Here is a 20,777-nt window from a genome sequence, read left to right on the forward strand (position 1 = left end):
GTGCCTGGGCTAGTAGAATACAGAACATTCAAAATTGAGGCATTTAAAATAGCTGTCCAGATCTTGACGGTGTCTCTTCCAGGTTTTAGACAGCAGAGAAAGGAGAAGTAGTGGTGTGGCCAGCTCCCCATATTGGAAGTTTCAGGAGACTCTTCTGATTGGAGAAGCAGCAGAGAATAACGTTTGAGCACTGGGCCCAGGAGCCACGCAAAGCTGGCATTCAAACCCCAGCTGAGCTGTGTGAGCTTCGGTACGTCATACAACTTTCTGAACTTCAGCGTCCTCTTCAGAGTGATGAGAATGATTTAATGCCTACCTTGTAGGGATGTGATAAGGATTAAATGGGATAAGGTGGGTCAAGTCCTTTGCAGAATACTTGAAAAAGATATGGGATAGATATTCAGTAAATACTATGATTTTTACTGTTACCAGTATGATTATTATATTATTATTATACAAATTAGCATGATTATAATTTCTTACTAAAATCTACTATTTTTCATATATGTGTGTGTATGTATGTAGTATGTATAATGTTTGTATGTATACATCTTACATATACAAAATAAATGTCCAACTTGGGCCAGTTTTATTATGTTTGCCTTCTCAGAGCATACACATCAATTTTCTATATTAGGATGAGAATGAGAACATGCGAGAGACTTCTTTCTAATGCTGGCAGAAATAAATATGGAATTAAAAACTTGTTACATCTAGCCTGGTGCCTGGGCATTCAGTAGCTCTGGTTGAGCTGAATGTTTGCCCATTAAAAGGACTATAAATACACAAGTGGGGAACAGACCTAACAGGCCTGACCCCAGGTCCATAATAGAGGTCAGAGATTTTACCTTAAAAGCAAGTGCCTTTCCAGGGCTTTATGGATCCTTGGCATTCTGCCACCCATTCCATCACTCTCCTTAGGAAAGCATCCAGCTTTCAGGGTTCAGAATGTTTACAGATCATTGGTGAAAACATTTAGCTCAATGACGAAACTTGGTTTTTCTAAAATTCTCTGTAGGATGTAGAATCCTAAAGATCTTCATCCTTTCTTTCATCCTTGGAAGGAAATTTTGGCTCTCAGAACTCAAACTTATTCTATATCACATCTCTATTGCTAGAGGACAACTTCCAGATTGACTGTCAACAACTGCAGAGGTTCCAGGCCATTTGGGTGAGGGAACCCCTCCTTTAAGCAGCCAGGACCTTTCTGGGAAGGCTGGGTGGGGAGGAGTGTGGTGGTATTTAACAAATATCTCTTGAGCTTCCACTATATACTAATCTACATAATAATTGCCAGCATTTTTTGAGTGCTATGTGCCAGACACTGTACTGATTACTTAACATGCATCATTTTATTTATTCCACAAATTACACTTATTTCACAGATAAGGAAATCAAAGCTCAGAGAAGTTAAATAACTTGCCCAAGATGACACAATCAGGAATTGGTAGAGCCAGGAGCTAAGCCCAGGTAACCTGAATCCAGTGTCCACATTTCTATCTAGTTTATTCTGCCTCTCCTGTGCCAAATTCGGTGCAGATGCATCAAGGACCTCTGCTTTACAGAAATATCAAACTTTCCCCCTAAATTAAGACCATTCAAACAATTTCAGCGAGGGATGCCTTGACAGCATTGCGCTGTCTTAGCACTTCCCAGCAGCAAAGCTGCCAAACCCCAACTTCTTTATCAAGAGTCAGCAAAGCAGAACCTAGACAGGGAAAGAAAGTCCTTTACTGCCTTTTATTAAAAGATGTGGACATAGAAAAAAAGAAGGATGATTTATTAACAAACACTCATACAGCCTTACATTCCACCAGGCACGGTTCTCACATCCTCAGTAATGGTGATGGCGATGCAGAGAAGAAAGGAAAACGTCTAAGGGCTAAGGAAGAAAAAGATGAAGGACAGTGAAAGGGACAAATCTGGCAGGGCTGAAGACAAGCTGCCTGTCCCCCTCTCTCAGATCCAGGCATTAACTTGAGGGGAGGGGGCAAAGTAAAGAGGCGAGGCTGCATATCCTGTCTCCAGTTTCCTTTGCAAAGGTTCACTTGAGCTGACGTGGGCTCTGTGCCATGTGGCTGGGGACACACCTGTATGGGGCAGAAGAGACAAAGAAACTAGAAGGGAAAACACTTCCCTCGTTCCTTCAGTGTGAGCCCTTGGGAAGTCATAAAGAAGGAACCTTTTTGCCAGCTTCCATGCCTGAAGAGTGGGCCGTGTTGGAAGCCAGGTGAAGTGGGCAAGGTTTACCACACTGCAGGCTTATGTGATGACTGACTCTGTTCTGGTCCAGCAGGAGACAAGGAGCTATTCACAAGGCTTGCCCTAGGTATCATGGTCTTGCCATTTTGATGGCTTTCAGCCACTCCATTCTTTTGGTCCCCCATGAGTGGCAGAATGGCTGATGCTGGGGCTTCTGCCTCATTTGAATACAGAATTAACTCAGAGTCACTCAAGGGGGTGAGAGGGTCTGTAAGGAAATCCCAGAAATCAACTCGACACATAGAATTCATTGGTACTGAGTGTCTAACTAATCATGGACACCCACGGTTAGAAATCAGAAATCTCTACGTATTCTCTTGTTCTCATTCTCTCTCTCCCCACGATGTCCCAGCTCCCTCCTGACTTGCTCCAAGGTGGGCCGTGGGGAGCTGGAACCCCTGAATGACTTGAGATGATGCCAAAGCTCCTAGCGCTAGATATGGAAAAGTTGAGTTTAAGTAAATAAATTTGGTTCTCTCTCTTTCTCCGCAGATCCTTACTCCTCCAAAAAATAAACACTGCCAGAGCAGTGAACTGCTTCTGTCCGCCCAGGAAGCATATGATGTCCAGCCATTCAGCTCTTCCAGCCCCAGAGGATAAAGAAAACAATGGTGGGATTTGGTCACGGGATGCGTGTCTCCGTGTATGTAACATACAGACGCATTTAAAGACATACAATGACATTTGTGTTTTTTAATCCATGGGTATGGGAGTTATTTAAAGGGTTCTCCAGAAATTAATGTTCATTAAGCAGAGAGAAGAACTGCCATTCCCCCGCCGGCACACGGCTAGTCAGTGGGGATCCTCAGAGCCTAGATGCAACTGCATGGTTCATTTCGTATTTCTGATTAGAATAAACATAACGTTTTTCATGCAATCTGCCTCTAGTGCTTCTTAAATGAAGCTGTGCTACCCCTAGGGAAACACACATCTGCTTGTTTTAATTTTTTCGATGGTTTGCTTGTTGGATCACCACTTTAAGAGCTGCAGTCACCAAATGGTTTCAAGTACATATGTCTGTTTTTTCCCCCTTCCCACTCTGACATCTCTGAGAAAGGCAAGTTCCTAAAAGTTAAAAAATATATATAAAAAGGTAATTCTTAGGGTGTTCCAGGTAAAAAGAGTGGTTGTTGTCAGATGCAATGAAACGTGATCCTCCTAATGAAACTGCTGCAGCTGGAGCCCACATTGGGTCTGAAATCTGGATGGTAAACGGCCCCCGCAAGCCAAGGCCCCCTTTGGTTTGCCAACTGTTGTTACCTTTGACCGCAAGGAAGGCTGAGGATCGAATTCTTCATCTGCAGAGGAGGTGGTGGTAGAAGAGGTGGAAGAGGCAGCCCCTGTCACCTGCGCTCTGATGGGGACGTGCTTGGGACCTGAAATGGGAACAGAAGAACTCACTGAACTCCTAGCTTCTTCTTCTGCGTCATGACCCAAAGCCACCTCTCCTTCCTCCCTGCTACCCCCATTCTCTTCCTCCCTGCCCTCCCCTCACTGCACCTGCCACGAGCGGGAGGCGGCAGCACCTAAGGGCAACTGAAAATTTGGCCCTCTATGTTAATTACATTTCTGGGTCCCTGCCAAGAGCTTTGCAGCTCTCTTTTCATGTGAAAAAAAAAAGGTATTATGCAGAAATCAATTAATTCCTTAAACACCATTTATATGGTGTGTTGCTAAGAATGCATTCAGAGATGAAATCTATTAGTAAAATTCATGTCTGAAGTTAGCTGAGTTACCTAAATGCTTGTGTAAGGTTCGTTCTGCAGAGTAATTGAATGCAAAAAAGTCGGAGCCAGCTCTTAAACAAATCGCCCTTCTGCGGCTCACAGCATCTGGCACCCATTTTTACTACATGACATCTGCTCAGTGTAAAAGGGCTGGCGTCAGAATGTCTGGTCATAGAAAAAAAAAAAATCCCAAATGTAATCAGAAGCAAAAGGACTCTAAGCCTAAGGTTTTATCACATAGTCTCATGCAACATAAATATTTCATTAATTATGGCTAAACAAATGCCAATTTTATTTTCCCAACTTGCAGATATTATCACATCATCGAAGTGATGATTCAAATGCCAGGAAAGGCGGTTTAAGATAGGGAGGGCTCAACAATTCAGGGCCCACGGGAGAGCTGAAGTCGAGGGGAGATGCCAACCCCTGAACAAGAGGTAGATGGTCAGGGGCAGCAAAGTGCCTGTGTTCGCTCAGATCTCTTTGTGATCTGACTGGGGACCACGTGTGATAAAGTGTTCCAGGTGCCCCAGGAGACTTTTATTCTTCTCAGCAAGAACATCTGCCCCTACACATCAACCTGATGCAGAGTTAATGATTAATATCTGGATTAACGCACCCTGAACGCTGGATATCAGAACCAGCTAGGACTCCATGATAGGAGATTTACTCATCTTTACTCTGCCGCGTCAGCTTCTATCTAAAGAGAAATATGTGTTGGGTGGGGAGGGAGGAGGAGAGGCAATTCCAAGCTGACTAGCATTCTCTCCAGCCTGCCTTTTCTTCCCCGTAATTTTCAACTATTCACCCCCAGTGGGAGAGGCCCAGTTTTAAAAATTAAGGGTAATTTTAACCTCCAGGAACACATTTACATATGCTGTTATTCAAAGCAAAATAATGCAAAACATCTATATAATAACACAGCCTCTCTGGGGAGAGAGTTAACTGTTTTCCACTTTAATTTGCCAGATGGGAACGCTCAGGTGAAGAGAAAATCAGGAGCTGCATAATAACGGTGGAGGCATTGTTAGTGTGGAGCTGAGACTTTCCCAGCCCCAGCCACTAAGTCACCACTGAGTACTTTAGTCACTGAGTACTCCCTTCTTAGTGTGTGAGCTTGAGGAACTAACTTCACCTCCTCAGTTTCTGGGGATCATGACGTCTAACTTGCAGAACTGCTGTAGAAGAGTAAACACAATCAATATAAAGAGCCTAACACAGTGCCTGGTTCATTGCAGGTGCTTAAATAAATGTCATCATCATCATCAGCTGCCTCTCCCAGACGATGAAGCAGCAGCCATTGCTTCATCATCATCATTGATCCCAAGGAACAATACTGCAATATTAGTTAAAACTGCCTAATCAACCGTCATTTTATGGAGGAAGTATAATAACCTAAATTTGAAACTTTTTCTAACTGTTAAAAATAAATTTAATATTTCCACCGAATTTTATTTTGAAATTAGGGAGAAAATGTTCCCAGATATAATGCATTTCTTAAACTTCTGGCAAAGTTATATAAAGTTAAATAGTTACCCCTGAATCTCTTCCCCTTTACTCTCTTCCATCATAGAACCATTCATTCTAGTTTACTTTTCATTTGCAAGCTTAAAAAATTTGCAGTATTGTTCTACTCTGGCTATAATGGAGTGACTGATTCTGGGATTGGTCTCCCACCACAAAGCACTAGAAGTCAGGATGAAATATATGAAGCAGCTGTTTCCAGACACTGGACAAGAGGCAGTACAGAACTGTGATAAAGGCGGGAACAGAGCTTACATGAGGTATGCCTTACAATCACAGTAGCTTTCTGCCTACAGGCACTTTCCAGAACACAGTGCAGGTAGGAGGAACCTAAACAGAGCACAGCAGATTCATTGAGTTGAGAAGACAAAGGTCACCGTTTGAGTGGGCTAAGGCAGTTGGAATATGTGGGCAAGAGTACTTGAGAGGAAGGAGCTATGCAGAAAACAGACTTCAGAAATAAGCATAAAAGTCAACTTGAGTCTATTGCTTAATGATAAACTATAGATGCATAGAGAGAAATTGCATGAGGTTGGGCTGACAACTACTGGAAAGTTATAGGGTAAATAATCTCTAAAGCTTTCACAAGATTGGAAAATGTTCAAGTTTTACCCAAATAGGGTAGAGCAAATGTTGGGGGCATTAGAGTGAAGATGACAGAAGAGTTGCACTTGAGTAACAGGGATAAATTAGCTCTAGAGTAAAGGTCATTATAGACATAACTGAATAAGCTTAAAAACCAGCCTTGTAAGAAACAAATTGATCTGTGAGTTACTCTACTGCCTGCCAAACATCCTTTAATGCCTATATAACATTCTTGAAATGGGGAAACAAAATCTAGACACTCTAAAATGTAATATTTACAAAATCTAGCAGCCAGTAAACAGTTACTAGATACACAAAAAAGCAGGACAGAGTCTTATAATCAAGAGAAAAATCAATCAATAAAAGCAGACTCAGAAATGATGAAACTAGCAGACAAAGATTTAAAAAGAGTTATTCTAAATGTGCTCAAGAATTTAAAAAGAAAACATGAACAGAATAAGGACAGAAACAAAAAATATTTTTAAAAGAACCAAATGGAACCTATGAAGATGAAAACTACAAAATCTGAAATGAAAATTTCACTGGATCAGTTTAACAAGACTAAATACTGCAGAGGAAAATATTCAGTGAAATTAAATAATAGCAATAAAATAAAAACTATCTAAAATGAAGCACAGAGAAAAAGAGACTGAAAAAATGAATAGAACCTCAGTGACTCATGGGACGATATCAAGTGGTCTAAAATACATGTGATGGGAGTGCCAGGAGACAGAGGGAAAATGACAAGAACAGAAAATGTAGTTGACATAATATTGCTGAAAATCATGCAAATTTAATGAAAATTGTAAATCCACAGCTTCAAGAAGCTCAAAAACCCACAAGCAGGGTAAACACAAAGAAAATCATAGCAAGCCTCATGATAATGAAATTGCCAAAAACCAGAGATACAGATAAAATCTTAAAAGCAGACAGAGAAAAATGATACATTTCATACAGAGAAACAAAGATAAGAATTTCCATGGACATCTTGTCAGAACCTAAATATGCCAAGAGACAACAGAACATCATTAAAATGCTGAAAGAACAAAAAAATCTGTCAACTTACGATTCTATGTCCAGTGAAATGACCCATTCAAAATGAAGCAAAAGGGGCTTCCCTGGTGGTCCAGTGGGTAAGACTCCACACTCCCAATGCAGGGGACCCAGGTTTGATCCCTGGTTGGGGAACTAGATCCCTCATGCACACCGCAGCTAAGAGTTTGAAGGCCACAACTAAGAAATCTGCATGCCTCAATGAAGATCCCATGTGCAGCAACTAAGACCCGGCACAGACAAAATAAATAAATAAAATAATAAATAAATAAATATTTTTAAAAATTCTCCTTACCTGCCTTGTTTTTTTAAAAAAAAATGAAGCAAAAATAAAGGTTTTTGGTTTTTTTGTTTTATTGTTTTTTTTTTAGGAGAAAGAAGTTAGGATAATTTGTTGTTAGCTGACATGGATATAAAAATGTTTTAAAAAGTTCTGTAGCAGAAGGAATATACAAGACGGAATGAAGAGGTTCAGAAATGGTAAATATAAAATAATTTTTCTTTGTGGTTCTTAATTTCTTTAAAAGACAATTGACTGTTTAATGTAAGATAGTGTGAAATAATAAGAAATATACCTACAGACCTTCCTCAGCTTACAATGGGGTTACATCCCGATAAACCCATCCTAAGTTGAAAATATTGTAAGTTGAAAACTCATTTAATACACCTAACTTACTAAATGTTGTAACTTAGCCTAGCATGCCTAAATGTGCTCAGAACACTTACATTGCCTACAGTTGGAAAAAATCATCTAAAACAAAGCCTAATTTATAACAAAGGGAAGACTAGCTCATGTATTGATAGATTATTGAACACTACACTGAAAGTGAAAAACAGAATTGTTGTTTGAGTACAGAGTACAGGCTGTAAGTGTATTGGTTATTTACCAGCCAGGTCTCCTGGCTCACTGCGAGCTGTGGCTCTCTGGAGAGTATGGTACCACATATTGCTTGCCTGGGAAAAGATCAAAATTCAAAATGTGAAGTATGGTTTCTAATGAATGCATATTGCTTTTGCATTACCATAAAGTCAAAAAATTGCAAATTGAACCAGTGTAAATCAGGGGCTTTCTGTATTGGTCTCTGCCCCTGGCTCCTGCTAATATTTGATCTTTGACCCCAATTCCTGACAAAAGGTCCTAAAACCCTTGGAATTTCCTAGGTGATAGGAGTATCTTTTGTTCTAATGAGGTGGCTCTTGGTGGGTTTGTGGATGGGGACTGGTCACTAGAAAGACCAAGCCATGATTAGAAGCTTGGAACTATCATCCCTACCCCTCCATCCTCTGAAGAGGGGAGAGGGGCTGGAAAATGAGTTAATAATCGATCATACCTATGTGATGAAGCCTCCATAAAAATCCCTGAAGTACAGGGTTTAGAGAGCTCCCAGATTGGTGAACACATCCATGTGCTGGGAGGGTGTTGCACCCCAGCTCCATGGGGACAGAAGCTCCTGTGCTTGGGACCCTTCCAGACTTCACCCTATGTATTTCTTCATCAGGCTATTCATCTGTATCCTTTATCATATCCATTATAATAAACTAATAAGTGTAAGTAAGTGTTTCCCTGAGTTCTACACCAGACTAGCAAATTATTGAACCCAAGGAAGGAACTGGGGGAACCTCTACTTATAACCAGTTGGTCAGAAGTACAGGTGACAACCTGTAAGGATATAGAAGATTTGAGCAAACACTACTAATACATTTGACCTAATTGACTGATATGAAACAACATCCCCAATAACTAGAGAATATAAATTTTTTTCAGAGCACATGGAACATTCACTAAATTGATAATATGCCAAGCTATAAAGCAAGTATCAACAAATTTCAAAGGACTGAAGTCATACATAGTATGTCTTCTGACAACAGTGAGGTTAAGCTAGAAATCAATTAATAAAAAATATAAGTAGGGGCTTCCCTGGTGGCGCAGTGGTTGAGAGTCCGCCTGCCGATGCAGGGGACATGGGTTCGTGCCCCGGTCCGGGAAGATCCCACATGCCGCGGAGCGGCTGGGCCCATGAGCCATGGCCACTGAGCCTGCGCGTCCAGAGCCTGTGCTCCGCAACGGGAGAGGCCGCAGCAGTGAGAGGCCCACATACCGCAAAAAAAAAAAAAAAATATATATATATATATATATATATATATAAGTAGAACACTTCAAAATGATTAGAACTTAAGCAATACTTTCTAACAACCTACAGATCAAAGAAGAAATAAAAATAAATTTAAATTAACTTATGATAAAAAATATGGTATAACAAAATGACTAGAATGCAGCTAAAGTGATGATTAGAGGGGAATTTAGAGCTTTAAATGTATACATTATGCAAAAGAGGAAAGTTGAGAATTGATGCTCTAAGATCTACTTCAAGAAACTAGAAAAAGAATCACCAAATGAACCTAAGGAAACCAAAAAGGAAGAAAATACTCAAGATAAGAACAGATTATGAAAGACAATAAAGACAAAGCAGAAATAAAACAGAAAATTAACAAAGCAAAAATTTTCTTCTTTAAAAAGATGAATAAAATTGATAACCTCCACGAAGAATGATTGAGAAAAACGAGACAGAAAACACACCTACCAATACTGGGGATAAAAAGTCCTACAGAGTACTAAAGGAAGCTAGTAACCATAAACCATTTTATGACAATAAATTTGAAAATTTAGATTAAATGGACAAATTTATTGAAAAACACGACTTATAAAACTGACATAAGAAGAAATGGAAAATCTGAGTAGTTACATATCTAACAAAAGGAACCCTCATATACTGCTGGTAGGAATATAAATTGGTGCAGCCACAGTAGAAAACAGTGTGAAGTTTCCTCAAAAAATTAAGAATAGATCTACCAGGGCTTCCCTAGTGGCGCAGTGGTTGAGAGTCCGCCTGCCGATGCAGGGGACACAGGTTTGTGCCCTGGTCTGGGAAGATCCCACATGCCGCGAAGCGGCTAGGCCCGTGAGCCATGGCCGTTGAGCCTGCGCGTCCGGAGCCTGTGCTCCGCAACAGGAGAAACCACAGCAGTGAGAGGCCCGCGTACCGCAAAAAAAAAAAAAAAAAAAAAGAATAGATCTACCATATGATCCAGTTATTCCACTTCTGGGTATTTATCCAAAGAGCACAAAACACTAATTTCAAAAGATATACACACTATGCTACGTTCATCACTATGCTACGTTCATAGAGATGTGGTATAGGAGAGAATACTACTCAGCCATAAAAAAGGATGACATCTTGCCATTTGTGACAACATGGATGGACCTTGAGGATTTTATGCTAAGTGAAATGAGATGGAGAAAGACAAATATATATGAGTTCACTTATACGTGGAATACAAAAATAAATAAATAAATGAACAAATCAAATAAAAACAAACATGTGGATACAGAGAACAGAGTAATGGTTACCAGAGGGAAGAGGGTACCAGAGGGAAAAATGGGTAAAGAGGGTCAACTGTATGGTGATGGATGGGAACTAAAACTTTGGTTGTGAGCACACAGTAGTGTATATAGGAGTCAAAATATAATGCTGTACATGCTAAGCACATAATGTTATAACCAATAAAAAGAGTACCTATAAAAATAATCTACAGCAAATAGATAAGCCTTCTGATATTGGGTTAAAAATATAATGATCTATTTATTACCACTTCTATTTAGCACTGTATAGGTGGTCCCAGGCAGTACAAGAAAATTAATTAAAAGGTATACAAACTGGAAAGGAGGATGTCAAACCATCTTTATTTTCAGACAACATGATTATCTGTGTAGAAAATCTCACAAAAAAGCTACTAGAATAATAAGTGATTTTAGCAAGGACAACAGAAAAAGTCAATTGCGTTTCTACATATTAACAATGAGCAACTGAAAATCAAAATTAAGAAAGCCACTCCACTTACAGTAGTAACAACAACAAACTGTGAAATTCTTAAGGGATACATTTAACAAAATATGCGCAGGAACTACACACTGAAAACTAAGAAAACCTAAATAAATTAAGAGATATTCCATCTCTATGGACTGAAAGACTCAGTAGGTATCAATTTTCCCCAAATTATTTAGAGACTAAAAACAATCCCAATCAAAATTCCAGCAGGCTTATTTGGTAGAAATTGACTAGCTAAATTTAAAATTTTTATGGAAACACAAAAGACCTAGAATAGCCAAAATAACTTATTTTTTTTTTGCAGTACGTGGGCCTCTCACTGTTGTGGCCTCTCCCATTGTGGAGCACAGGCTCTGGACGCGCCTAGCCGCTCCACGTCATGTGGGATCTTCCCTTCCCGGACCGGGGCACGAACCCGTGTCCCCTGCATCGGCAGGCAGACTCTCAACCACTGCGCCACCAGGGAAGCCCACCACAATAACTTTTAAGAACAAAATTTGAGGGCTCCCACTACCTGTTTGCAAGACTTACTCTAAATCTCTAGTAATCAAGAGAGTATAAGGATAAACATACAGATCAATGGAACAGAGTAGAGAGTACAGAGGTAAACCCACACGTATATAGTCAACTGATTATCTGTAAAGATGACATTGTAACACAATGGGGGAAGAAGAGACTTTTTAACAAGTGGTGCTTTAACAACTGGATATCTATGGGCAAAAAACATTTGTTTACTATAAGAAATTAATTAGAATTGGATTATAGACTTAAGCCCAAAAGCTAAAAACTGTAAAACTTCTGAGAGAAAACATAGGAGAAAGCCTTAGTAACTTTGCGCTTAGAAAGATTTCTTAAACCTAATTCAAATTATTAAAAAAATTAATTAATTTGACTTCATCAAATTAAAAACTGCTGTTCTTTGGATGATGAAAATGAAAAGACAATCCACTAGCTGGGAGAAAATATTTGTAAACACATATCTGATAAAGGACTTATAACCAGAATTTTTATGAACTCTGACTAAATAGAGGGTTATAGTGTGTTCTCAGATCAGAAGACACAATATTCTAAAGCTATCAAATGTCTCTAATCAATTTAAAACTGTATCATCTATAACTGCACATACAAAAATTGAATACCAGGGAATATATGTAATGAAAATTGTGCAAGATCACTACAACTACAAAACACTGACAGAAATTGAAGAAGTCTTTAGGAATGTATCATGTCCAGGGATTTGAAGACTTACTATTATAAAGATGTGAATTTTCTCCAAATTTATCTCTGGAGTCAATGCAATACTAGTCATATGCCCAGAAAATATTTTTGTGGAAATTGATGAGTTGATTCTGTAAGTCATATGGAAATGCAAAAGGCCAAGAATATCAAACAATCTTGAAGAACAAAGCGGAGAATTTACTTCAGACTATGAAGATTTATTATAAAACCACATAATGAAAACAGTGTGATTCAGGTGCAAGGACAGACAAACCAGTGGAAATGAATAGAAAGTTCAAAAATGAACCTGCCTCAGGCTTCCCTGGTGGAGCAGTGGTTGAGAGTCTGCCTGCTGATGCAGGGGACACGGGTTTGTGCCCCGGTCCGGGAAGATCCCACATGCCGCGGAGCAGCTGGGCCCGTGAGCCATGGCTGCTGAGCCTGCGCGTCCGGAGGCTGTGCTCCGCAGAGGGAGAGGCCACAACAGTGAGAGGCCCGCGTACCACCCCCCCCAAAAAATGAACTTGCCTCATTAATGACAAAAGTGTCACTGCAATGAAGTGGGGGAAAGAGATGGCTTTTTAAATAAATGCTGCTGAATCAACTGGATAACAACGTGGAAAAAAAATAAACACTCACCCTACCTCACAGAATCTACAAAAATCTATCCTACGTTGGTCATAGACTTAATTATGAGAGATAAAATAATAAAGCTTCTATAACAGTGTTGTACAATAGAAAGCCAACATGAGCCATGTATGTCATTTAAAATTTTCTAGTAGCCACATTAAAAAATGTAAAAACAGACAGATGAAATTAGTCTTAATCATATGTTTAGCTCAAATTTCAAAAATATTATCATTTCAATGTGTAATCAAATATAAAAATATTAATGAGATCTTTTACATTATTTCATTCAAACTAAGTCTTCAGAATCTGGTGCATATTTTATACTTACAGCACATCTTGTTTCTTGGTTTTTTTTTTCATATATAGCTCCTTTATTTGTAGAAAAGATTTGTGGAAAACAAGGTAAATTTTATAAAAATTACATGTGCTCCCAAAATGAAACTCATCACTGGTGATAAATAAGTGACTGAAGTAATAACCAGTTTATCTGGGATGATTTGCCGGGATGCTCAAGGGGAGATATTACTTGGTACAGCCCACTATATGCACCAAAATAATAGTTACTGACCTTTGACATTTATGGAAGGAACCATACAAATGGTTTTCAGATATAACTTTAATTTTTGGAAGTATTTGAATGGTTTTTAAAATTTTTTAAACATTTATTTATTTATTTTTGGCTGCGTTGGGTCTTTGTTGCTGTGTGCGGGCTTTCTCTAGTTGCAGTGAGCGGGGGCTACTCTTTGTTGCGGTGCACGGGCTTCTCATGGCAGTGGCTTTTCTTGTTACGGACCATGGGCTGTAGAGCACAGGCTTAGTAGTTGTGGTGCACGGGCTTAGCTGCTTCACAGCATGTGGGATCTTCCCGGACCAGGGCTCAAGCCCGTGTTCCCTGCATTGGCAGGTGGATTCTTAACCACTGTGACACCAGGGAAGCCCTTGAATGGTTTTAAACATGGGCTTGAATTTGTAAACATCTACAACTTTCCCCCACAGGGACTCCCAGCCCAAGAGTAAGCTGTGGCTTAACCAATCAGGAATGTCTGTGCTGTTGAAGGCCAGTGCTACTTTCCATGGAGGGGAACATCAACCCTGTTCTGGCTTGTTAGAACTTTCACGGCCCTTATGTCTTTGATGCTGAGCATCTGGCCAGGGGCATCTTGTGAACCAGACAATGAGAGCTTCTTGGAATGAGCACATCTTGGTTTAGACAATACATTTTCAATAATTAAAGTGAAATATAACCCTATCAAAAGAGAAAAGTTGAGTTGAATAGAAAAATATTTTATACAGCTTCAGTTTTAAAATTTAAATCCATTAACATAAATAAAATTAAAAATTCAATTCCTTACTCACACTAGCCCTATCTCAAGTGTGAAACAGTGGCTACCCTATTGGACAGTGCAATTCCAGAAGGTAACACACAACAGTATCTTTGTGACCTCAGGATAGGGAAAGATCTCATAAACAGGATGCAAAAATCAACAACAATAAGGGAAAATATTGATAAATTTGGCCTTATTAAAATAAGTGCCTTTGGGGCTTCCCTGGTGGCGCAGTGGTTGAGAGTCCGCCTGCCGATGCAGGGGACACGGGTTCGTGCCCCGGTCCAGGAGGATCCCACATGCCGCGGAGCGGCTGGGCCCGTGAGCCATGGCCGCTGAGCCTGCGTGTCTGGAGCCTGTGCTCCGCAATGGGAGAGGCCACAACAGTGAGAGGCCTGCGTACAGCAAAAAAAAAAAAAAAGTGCCTTTGTTTATCAAAAACACCTTCAGAGAGTGAAAGAGTGAGCGGAAGAGAGGGAGAAGATATTTTATATATATGTATATCTGACAAAGGACTTATATCCAGAATCTACACAGATTACAAACCAATAAGGAAAGGTCTGACTACATAATGAAAGTATGGACAAAAGGCTTGAATAGAGATATCATACAAGAAAATATCTACATAAGCATGTGAACAGTAGTGCAACATCATTATCAGGTAAATGCCAATTAAATCCATGAGATACCACCACACGCCCATAAAGATAGTGACATCAACAAAACAAAACAAAACTGAGACTATGGAGTGTTGGCAAGGATGTGGGTCAAGGGAAGTTCTCAGTTCCTGCTGGAGGGTATATACATTGGCACAACCACTTTGGAAAACCATTTGACAGTACCTACTAAAGAAAACCAATCACGCCTAACCCCAGGACCTAGCAATTCACTCCCAGGTACGTACTGACAGAGATTCTCTCTTCACCCATACTCTAGCCAAGCTCACCTGAGCACCCTCGACTAGACCTAAACCTTGGCCCGTAGCAACTAGGCTCTCAACACAAGTAGTTTAGCCCACCCACTTCTTCCTACACTGAAAGACTTAAACACTGGCAGTTTCTAACAGTTCAAGGCCACATCCCTAGGATGACCCAGTCCCCCTTAAAGTACCTGCCTGAGAAAACTCAAGACTGACAAATGAATTTACTGTTTGTTTTAGCCAACACCTGTCTATAGGCTCCTGACCACACTTTCTTAGAGCCTTTACTAAAAAGGGCTTACAACTGTCAATGCTTCTTCTGTCCCTTTGAGATGTATACGTATCTCCTACCACTCAGGAGGACCAGAGAGCCAGTCCTTTCAAATGCAATCATCAGGAAGGATAGGGCCTCAGTCTCCCAGTTTCTGGGGGAGGATAGAATCCTAACTTCGATCACTGCCAGCTAACAGACCCAGCTGACCTAACCAGCATTTACACTAACCAACTGTATAGAACTTTTCACTTCCCTGACTCTACTGAGACCCCACTCACCCCTCTCCCTATTCCCTCATTCTCCCTGTCAAACACCCAGCCACCTCTGGCAAAATCAAAGCTGAGTTCAGTTCATACTGAACTCTCTTCCCTACTGTAACATTAAATTACTAATTAAACTCTGTCCTTACCACTTTAACTAGTATCTGGCTTTGTTTATCTTTGACAATACCCAACAGAAACACTATGTATAAGGGTGCTGAAAGCAGCATTCTTCACAATAAAAACAACTGAAAACAACCTAAGTGCCCAGCATCAGAATGCACCAGTAAAGAGTGTCATATTCATACAAGCAAATAAAATGAGGTGGTGGAAAAGAGGAAACCACTGCTACGCATATGGACATGGATACACCCCCCTTAACATTTAGTGAAAGAAGCCAGGCACAAAAGAGCACATACTTGTATTAGTTTTCTATTGTTGTGGGAGCAGTGAACACCATAGCAGCTTACAATAGCACCTACTGATTATCTCATAGTCATGTAGGTCAGAAGTGCCGGCCTGGCTCCACTGGGTCCTCTGCTCAGTGTCTCCCAAAGCTGCAGTCAAGGTGTCCACTGGGTTGGGGTCTCATTTGCAGCTAAGGGTTCTCTTCCAGCTCATTCAGATTGTTGGCAGAATTCAGTTCCTAGTGGTTGTAGGACACGGGGTCCGTTTCCTTGCTGGCTGTCAGCTGGTTGTAGCTCCTACAGGCCTCCTGCTCATAAGTTCTCTCACTGCATGACAGGTTACTCCTTCGAGGCCAGCAGGACCATGTCTTTCTCATGCTTTGAATTTCTGACTTCGGGAAGGGCCCAGTCCTTGTTAAGGGCTCACCTGATTACGTTAGGCCTACCCATTTCCCTTTTGATGAACTCAAACTCATTTGTCTTGGAACTTAATTACATTTGCAAAACCCCATACCCTAAACACGGGAGTGAGATCCACCATATTCACATTCCACCATACTCAAGAGGACGAGAGTACACAGGGCAAGAACATGGGAGGCAGGCAGCATGGGGTCCTCTCAGAATTTTGCCTACCACAAGACTGAATGATTCAAATTTATAAAATCAAAAAATTGCAAAAGTAATCTAAGATGACAGAAGTCAGATGGTAAGCACTTTTGTTGGGTGGCACATAGATTTGGGAAGAAGCATGAGGGAGTCTTCTGAATGCTGGTAGTGTTCTATATCTTGATCTCCAAGGTGATTACACAAATGTGCACTTTGCAAAAATTCATCAGTTTTGTACTTAATATTTGTGTATGTATTTTATACTGCAATAAATATTTTACACAAAAATTTTAAAAGAGAGGTTCTCAGGGTGCTTTGTTTAATTACATAGAGGAGCAATAATTAGCATTAAAATTGTTGGTATAAAATTGTCACTGGTAAGTGCTTGAAGCCAGTTTATGCCCCCAAGTAAACGACTCTGAGAAGTTTATGTTTACCAATAATTTACCTGGCAAAGTGTGTTGTAAAAATGAGAAAAAATAAATTTCAGCTGGCTCTTTATTCAAGTGATCATAAATCTGAGGTATTTCCATTTGAATAAATTTTGAAAGTTTCTCACTCTCCATTTCAATACTGCTTTCTCTCTCCATTGCATGGAAGTGTGCAGGAAGTTAAGTGTAAAGTGAGCTGTGTGTGTGTGTGTGTGTGTGTGTGTATTTGTGATTGGTAGGCTGGGCAAGAGCAGGGAAATACAAGGAAACTAATGGACCTTATCTGATAGGGTAGGTAAAACCTTTACATTCTTAGGATACTGACTTAAGAACACCTCAGAAACACAAAGCTCTTCTATGCAATGGGTCCAGGCACTATTTTCAGAGCTGGTCAGCTTTAACCTAATTCCATTCTGCACTCCCATTCTGTTCCAAGCTAAGGAAGTCACACCATTTCCTAATGAATATAAATGAATGCAGCCCTCCATGAAAAATAAATCAGGAAAACACATTTACCCCAACTTATTCTAATCAGCACATACAGAAGTCATATAAATATGATGTAAGTAAACTAAAGGCTAATCTCACTATGAATTTGATGCAAAAATCTTAAATAAAATACCAGCAAACAGAATAGAAAAGTATATTAAATAATAAGACACCATGACTGAGTGGTATTTATTTCAGCAATACAAGGATGGTTCAGTATCAGTGAATCCATTACATAATTCATACTATTAATTAAATTATGGAGCAAAAATCATGCAGTCATCTCAAATTGTGCTGACATTTAATAAAATTCAACATCCATTCATGATTTTAAATACTTTTAATAAAATAGGACTAGATGGCTATTTTCTCAAAATATATCTGGGTCAACCCAGAAGCCAGCACCATGCTTAAATGGGAAAACATTTAATGAGATGCATTCTCATTAAAGTTCAGAATATAATATAGAAACCATTATCACTACCTTAATATTGTTCTGGAGATTGTGGAAACCAAAGAAACTAGGAAACAAAATAAGTTAGTGCTACACAACTTAAAAACAAGAGGTAAAATTATCATTATTTGTAGACGTTATGACTGTATATTTGGGGAGGACCTAGGAGAAGTCATTGAAAAGCATTTACAAGCAAAGAGAATTCAGTAAAAATGGATGGGTCAAAAATTACTATACAGGGGCTTCCCTGGTGGCGCAGTGGTTGAGAGTCTGCCTGCTAATGCAGGGGACACGGGTTCGAGCCCTGAGCTGGAAGGATCCCACATGCCGCGGAGCAACTAGACCCGTGAGCCACAACTACCGAGCCTGCGCGTCTGGAGCCTGTGCTCCGCAACAAGAGAGGCCGCGATAGTGAGAGGCCCGCGCGCTGCGATGAAGAGTGGCCCCCACTTGCCACAACTAGAGAAAGCCCTCGCACAGAAACGAAGACCCAACACAGCAAAAATAAATAAATTAATTAATAAATTCCTACCCCCAACATCTTCTTTAAAAAAAAAATTACTATACAGAAATCAATAAACTTCATATACACAACAGTCGGAGGATAAAATGGAAAATATCTTATTTATAACAGCAACAAAAACGAACATACCTAGTAATAAACTTAACAATCAATATGCAAGATCTATATGATGTAAAGTTTAGAATATTCCAGAGGGTCACAAAAAAAGATATGGGCAAATGGAAAGGCAATTCATATCATAAGGTTGTAAATTCTCACCGAGTTAATTTGTAAACTTAATCCCATAAAAGTACTCACAGGATTTTTGGGGTACATAGGCAAGCTAATGCTCAGTCCATATAGAATATCAAAGAAGCAAGAAGAGCCAGGAAAGTTTTGAAAGAGAAGATCAATAATGAAATACTCTTCCTACCAGATGGTAAAATACAGAATTTTTAAAATATATAAATATATAAAGGAAAATAATCAAAACAGTGTGGAACTGATACATAACAGACAACTCAACAGAATATAATAGATGGTGTGGAAATCAGTCCAAGTACAGGAATCTGATATATGATAAAGATGTCATCTCACATAAGAGAAGAAAAGATGAATATTCACTAAATTATTTTAGGATAACCAAAGAGACATCTAAAAAAAGAAGGTTGGATCCATAGCTCACATTTTATACTAGGGTAATTTCTTGATATAAACATATAAATGTAAAAAAATAAGAAACTTTGTCCATAAACTTAGAAAAAGTTCTTTCTGAATTATATTGTACAAAGCCCAGAAGCCATAAAATGGAAAATTGCCACAACTATTATATAAAAATCACCATAAACAAAATTAAACACAAACAAGAAGCTGGAAAAAGTATTTGTAATTTATATTGCAAGAAAAAAGCTGTTTCCCTTTTACAGAGTCCCTACATATTATCAAGAAAAATACCAACAACCCAACAGAAAATTAGATAAAGACAGAAACAACAGTTCACAGAAAAGGAAATACAAATGACTCTTCAATGTATGAAAAGATGCTCAATCTCTAATCAGGCTGGTAAAGATTTTTTTTTTTTTAAGTTGGGTAGCGCACTGCAAGTGTAGAAATAGCACTCTCATACTTTGCTGCTGGGGAGGGTGAACCAGCACCACTTTGATGGAGGACAATTTTGGCAATATCTATCAAAATTCTCAATTCACATGTACTTTGTTCCAGCATTTCCACTTCTAGGAATTTATCTTAGAGGTAAATTCACACATATGCCAAATGGCCCAAGTTCTTCATTATTGTAGCACTGTCTGCAATAACAAAATTTTGAAATACTTAAGCTTTCCATCACAGGGGACTGACTGGCTACATAAATTATGGTACTTCTACACAATGGAATACCATGGAGCTATGAAATGAAGGAGAAAGTTCTTTATGTACTAACACAGAATGATCTCCAAAATAAAATTAAAAGTTCAAAAAAGTATGTACAATATGCTAGCATGCTATTATTTGTTCAAAAAAGAAAGAATATGATATGTAAATTTTCTCATATATTCATAAATTTTGTCTGGAAGAATGCCCAAGAACCTGATAATAGTATCTGTCATCAGGGATAGGACCTAGACGGCTCAGGGACAGACAGGGACAGGGATGGGAGATAGGACTATTCATTTTGTGCCTATTGTACCCTTTTATTTTGAGCCATGTGAATATATTATCTATCAAAAACTGCACAGCATGATTAAACTTTATGATGTAATAAAAAGGGTGTAGTTATACACCAGCCTGTCCATGCTTATCCTGAATTGGCTGAAAATAAAGTCTCTTGTTAATCTGTATAGCTTTCTGATTAAAGCACCAAAAGAGAGAAATAATTTTTTGCTTGAAAACTGAAGTCCCAAAATAAAAGTTAAATTTTTTTAAAGTTTAAAGAAATAAAGAAAACGTTCTCAACAATAGGGATGGTAGAATCACTTTGTTTAAAGCACTCAAACAAATAGCAACAACAAAAAAGAAATTATGTAAGTGTTTACACTGTCTCTAAGGATATGAGAGATTATGTTACTTTTTAAAAATATCTCCTTATTGTTGAATTATTCTGATCTGTTGATATATTAATTAATTTTATAACTTGAAAAATTATAATCAGATTTAAATATAAAAAAGCCTTAGGTTCCATTGGTAGCCAAATATACATAAATGTGTTTAAGCTAGTAATAAAAAAATA

General features: G+C 39.0%; 1 protein-coding gene across 4 annotated transcripts in view; it reads right to left on the bottom strand.

Moving 5' to 3' along the window:
• MICAL2 (microtubule associated monooxygenase, calponin and LIM domain containing 2) overlaps positions 1-20,777 on the bottom strand; it is a 227,673-nt gene that overhangs the window by 34,571 nt on the left and 172,325 nt on the right. For all 4 annotated transcript variants that reach the window (XM_081239973.1, XM_081239972.1, XM_081239970.1 and 1 more), the window contains one exon: positions 3,523-3,638. In XM_081239973.1, the coding sequence (XP_081096099.1) occupies positions 3,523-3,638 (116 nt within the window). The remainder of the gene's footprint in view (positions 1-3,522; positions 3,639-20,777) is intronic.

This window comes from Mesoplodon bidens, assembly GCF_964165515.1.
Source record: "Mesoplodon bidens genome assembly, chromosome: 7".
In the NCBI taxonomy this organism is placed as follows: Eukaryota; Metazoa; Chordata; class Mammalia; order Artiodactyla; family Ziphiidae; genus Mesoplodon; species Mesoplodon bidens.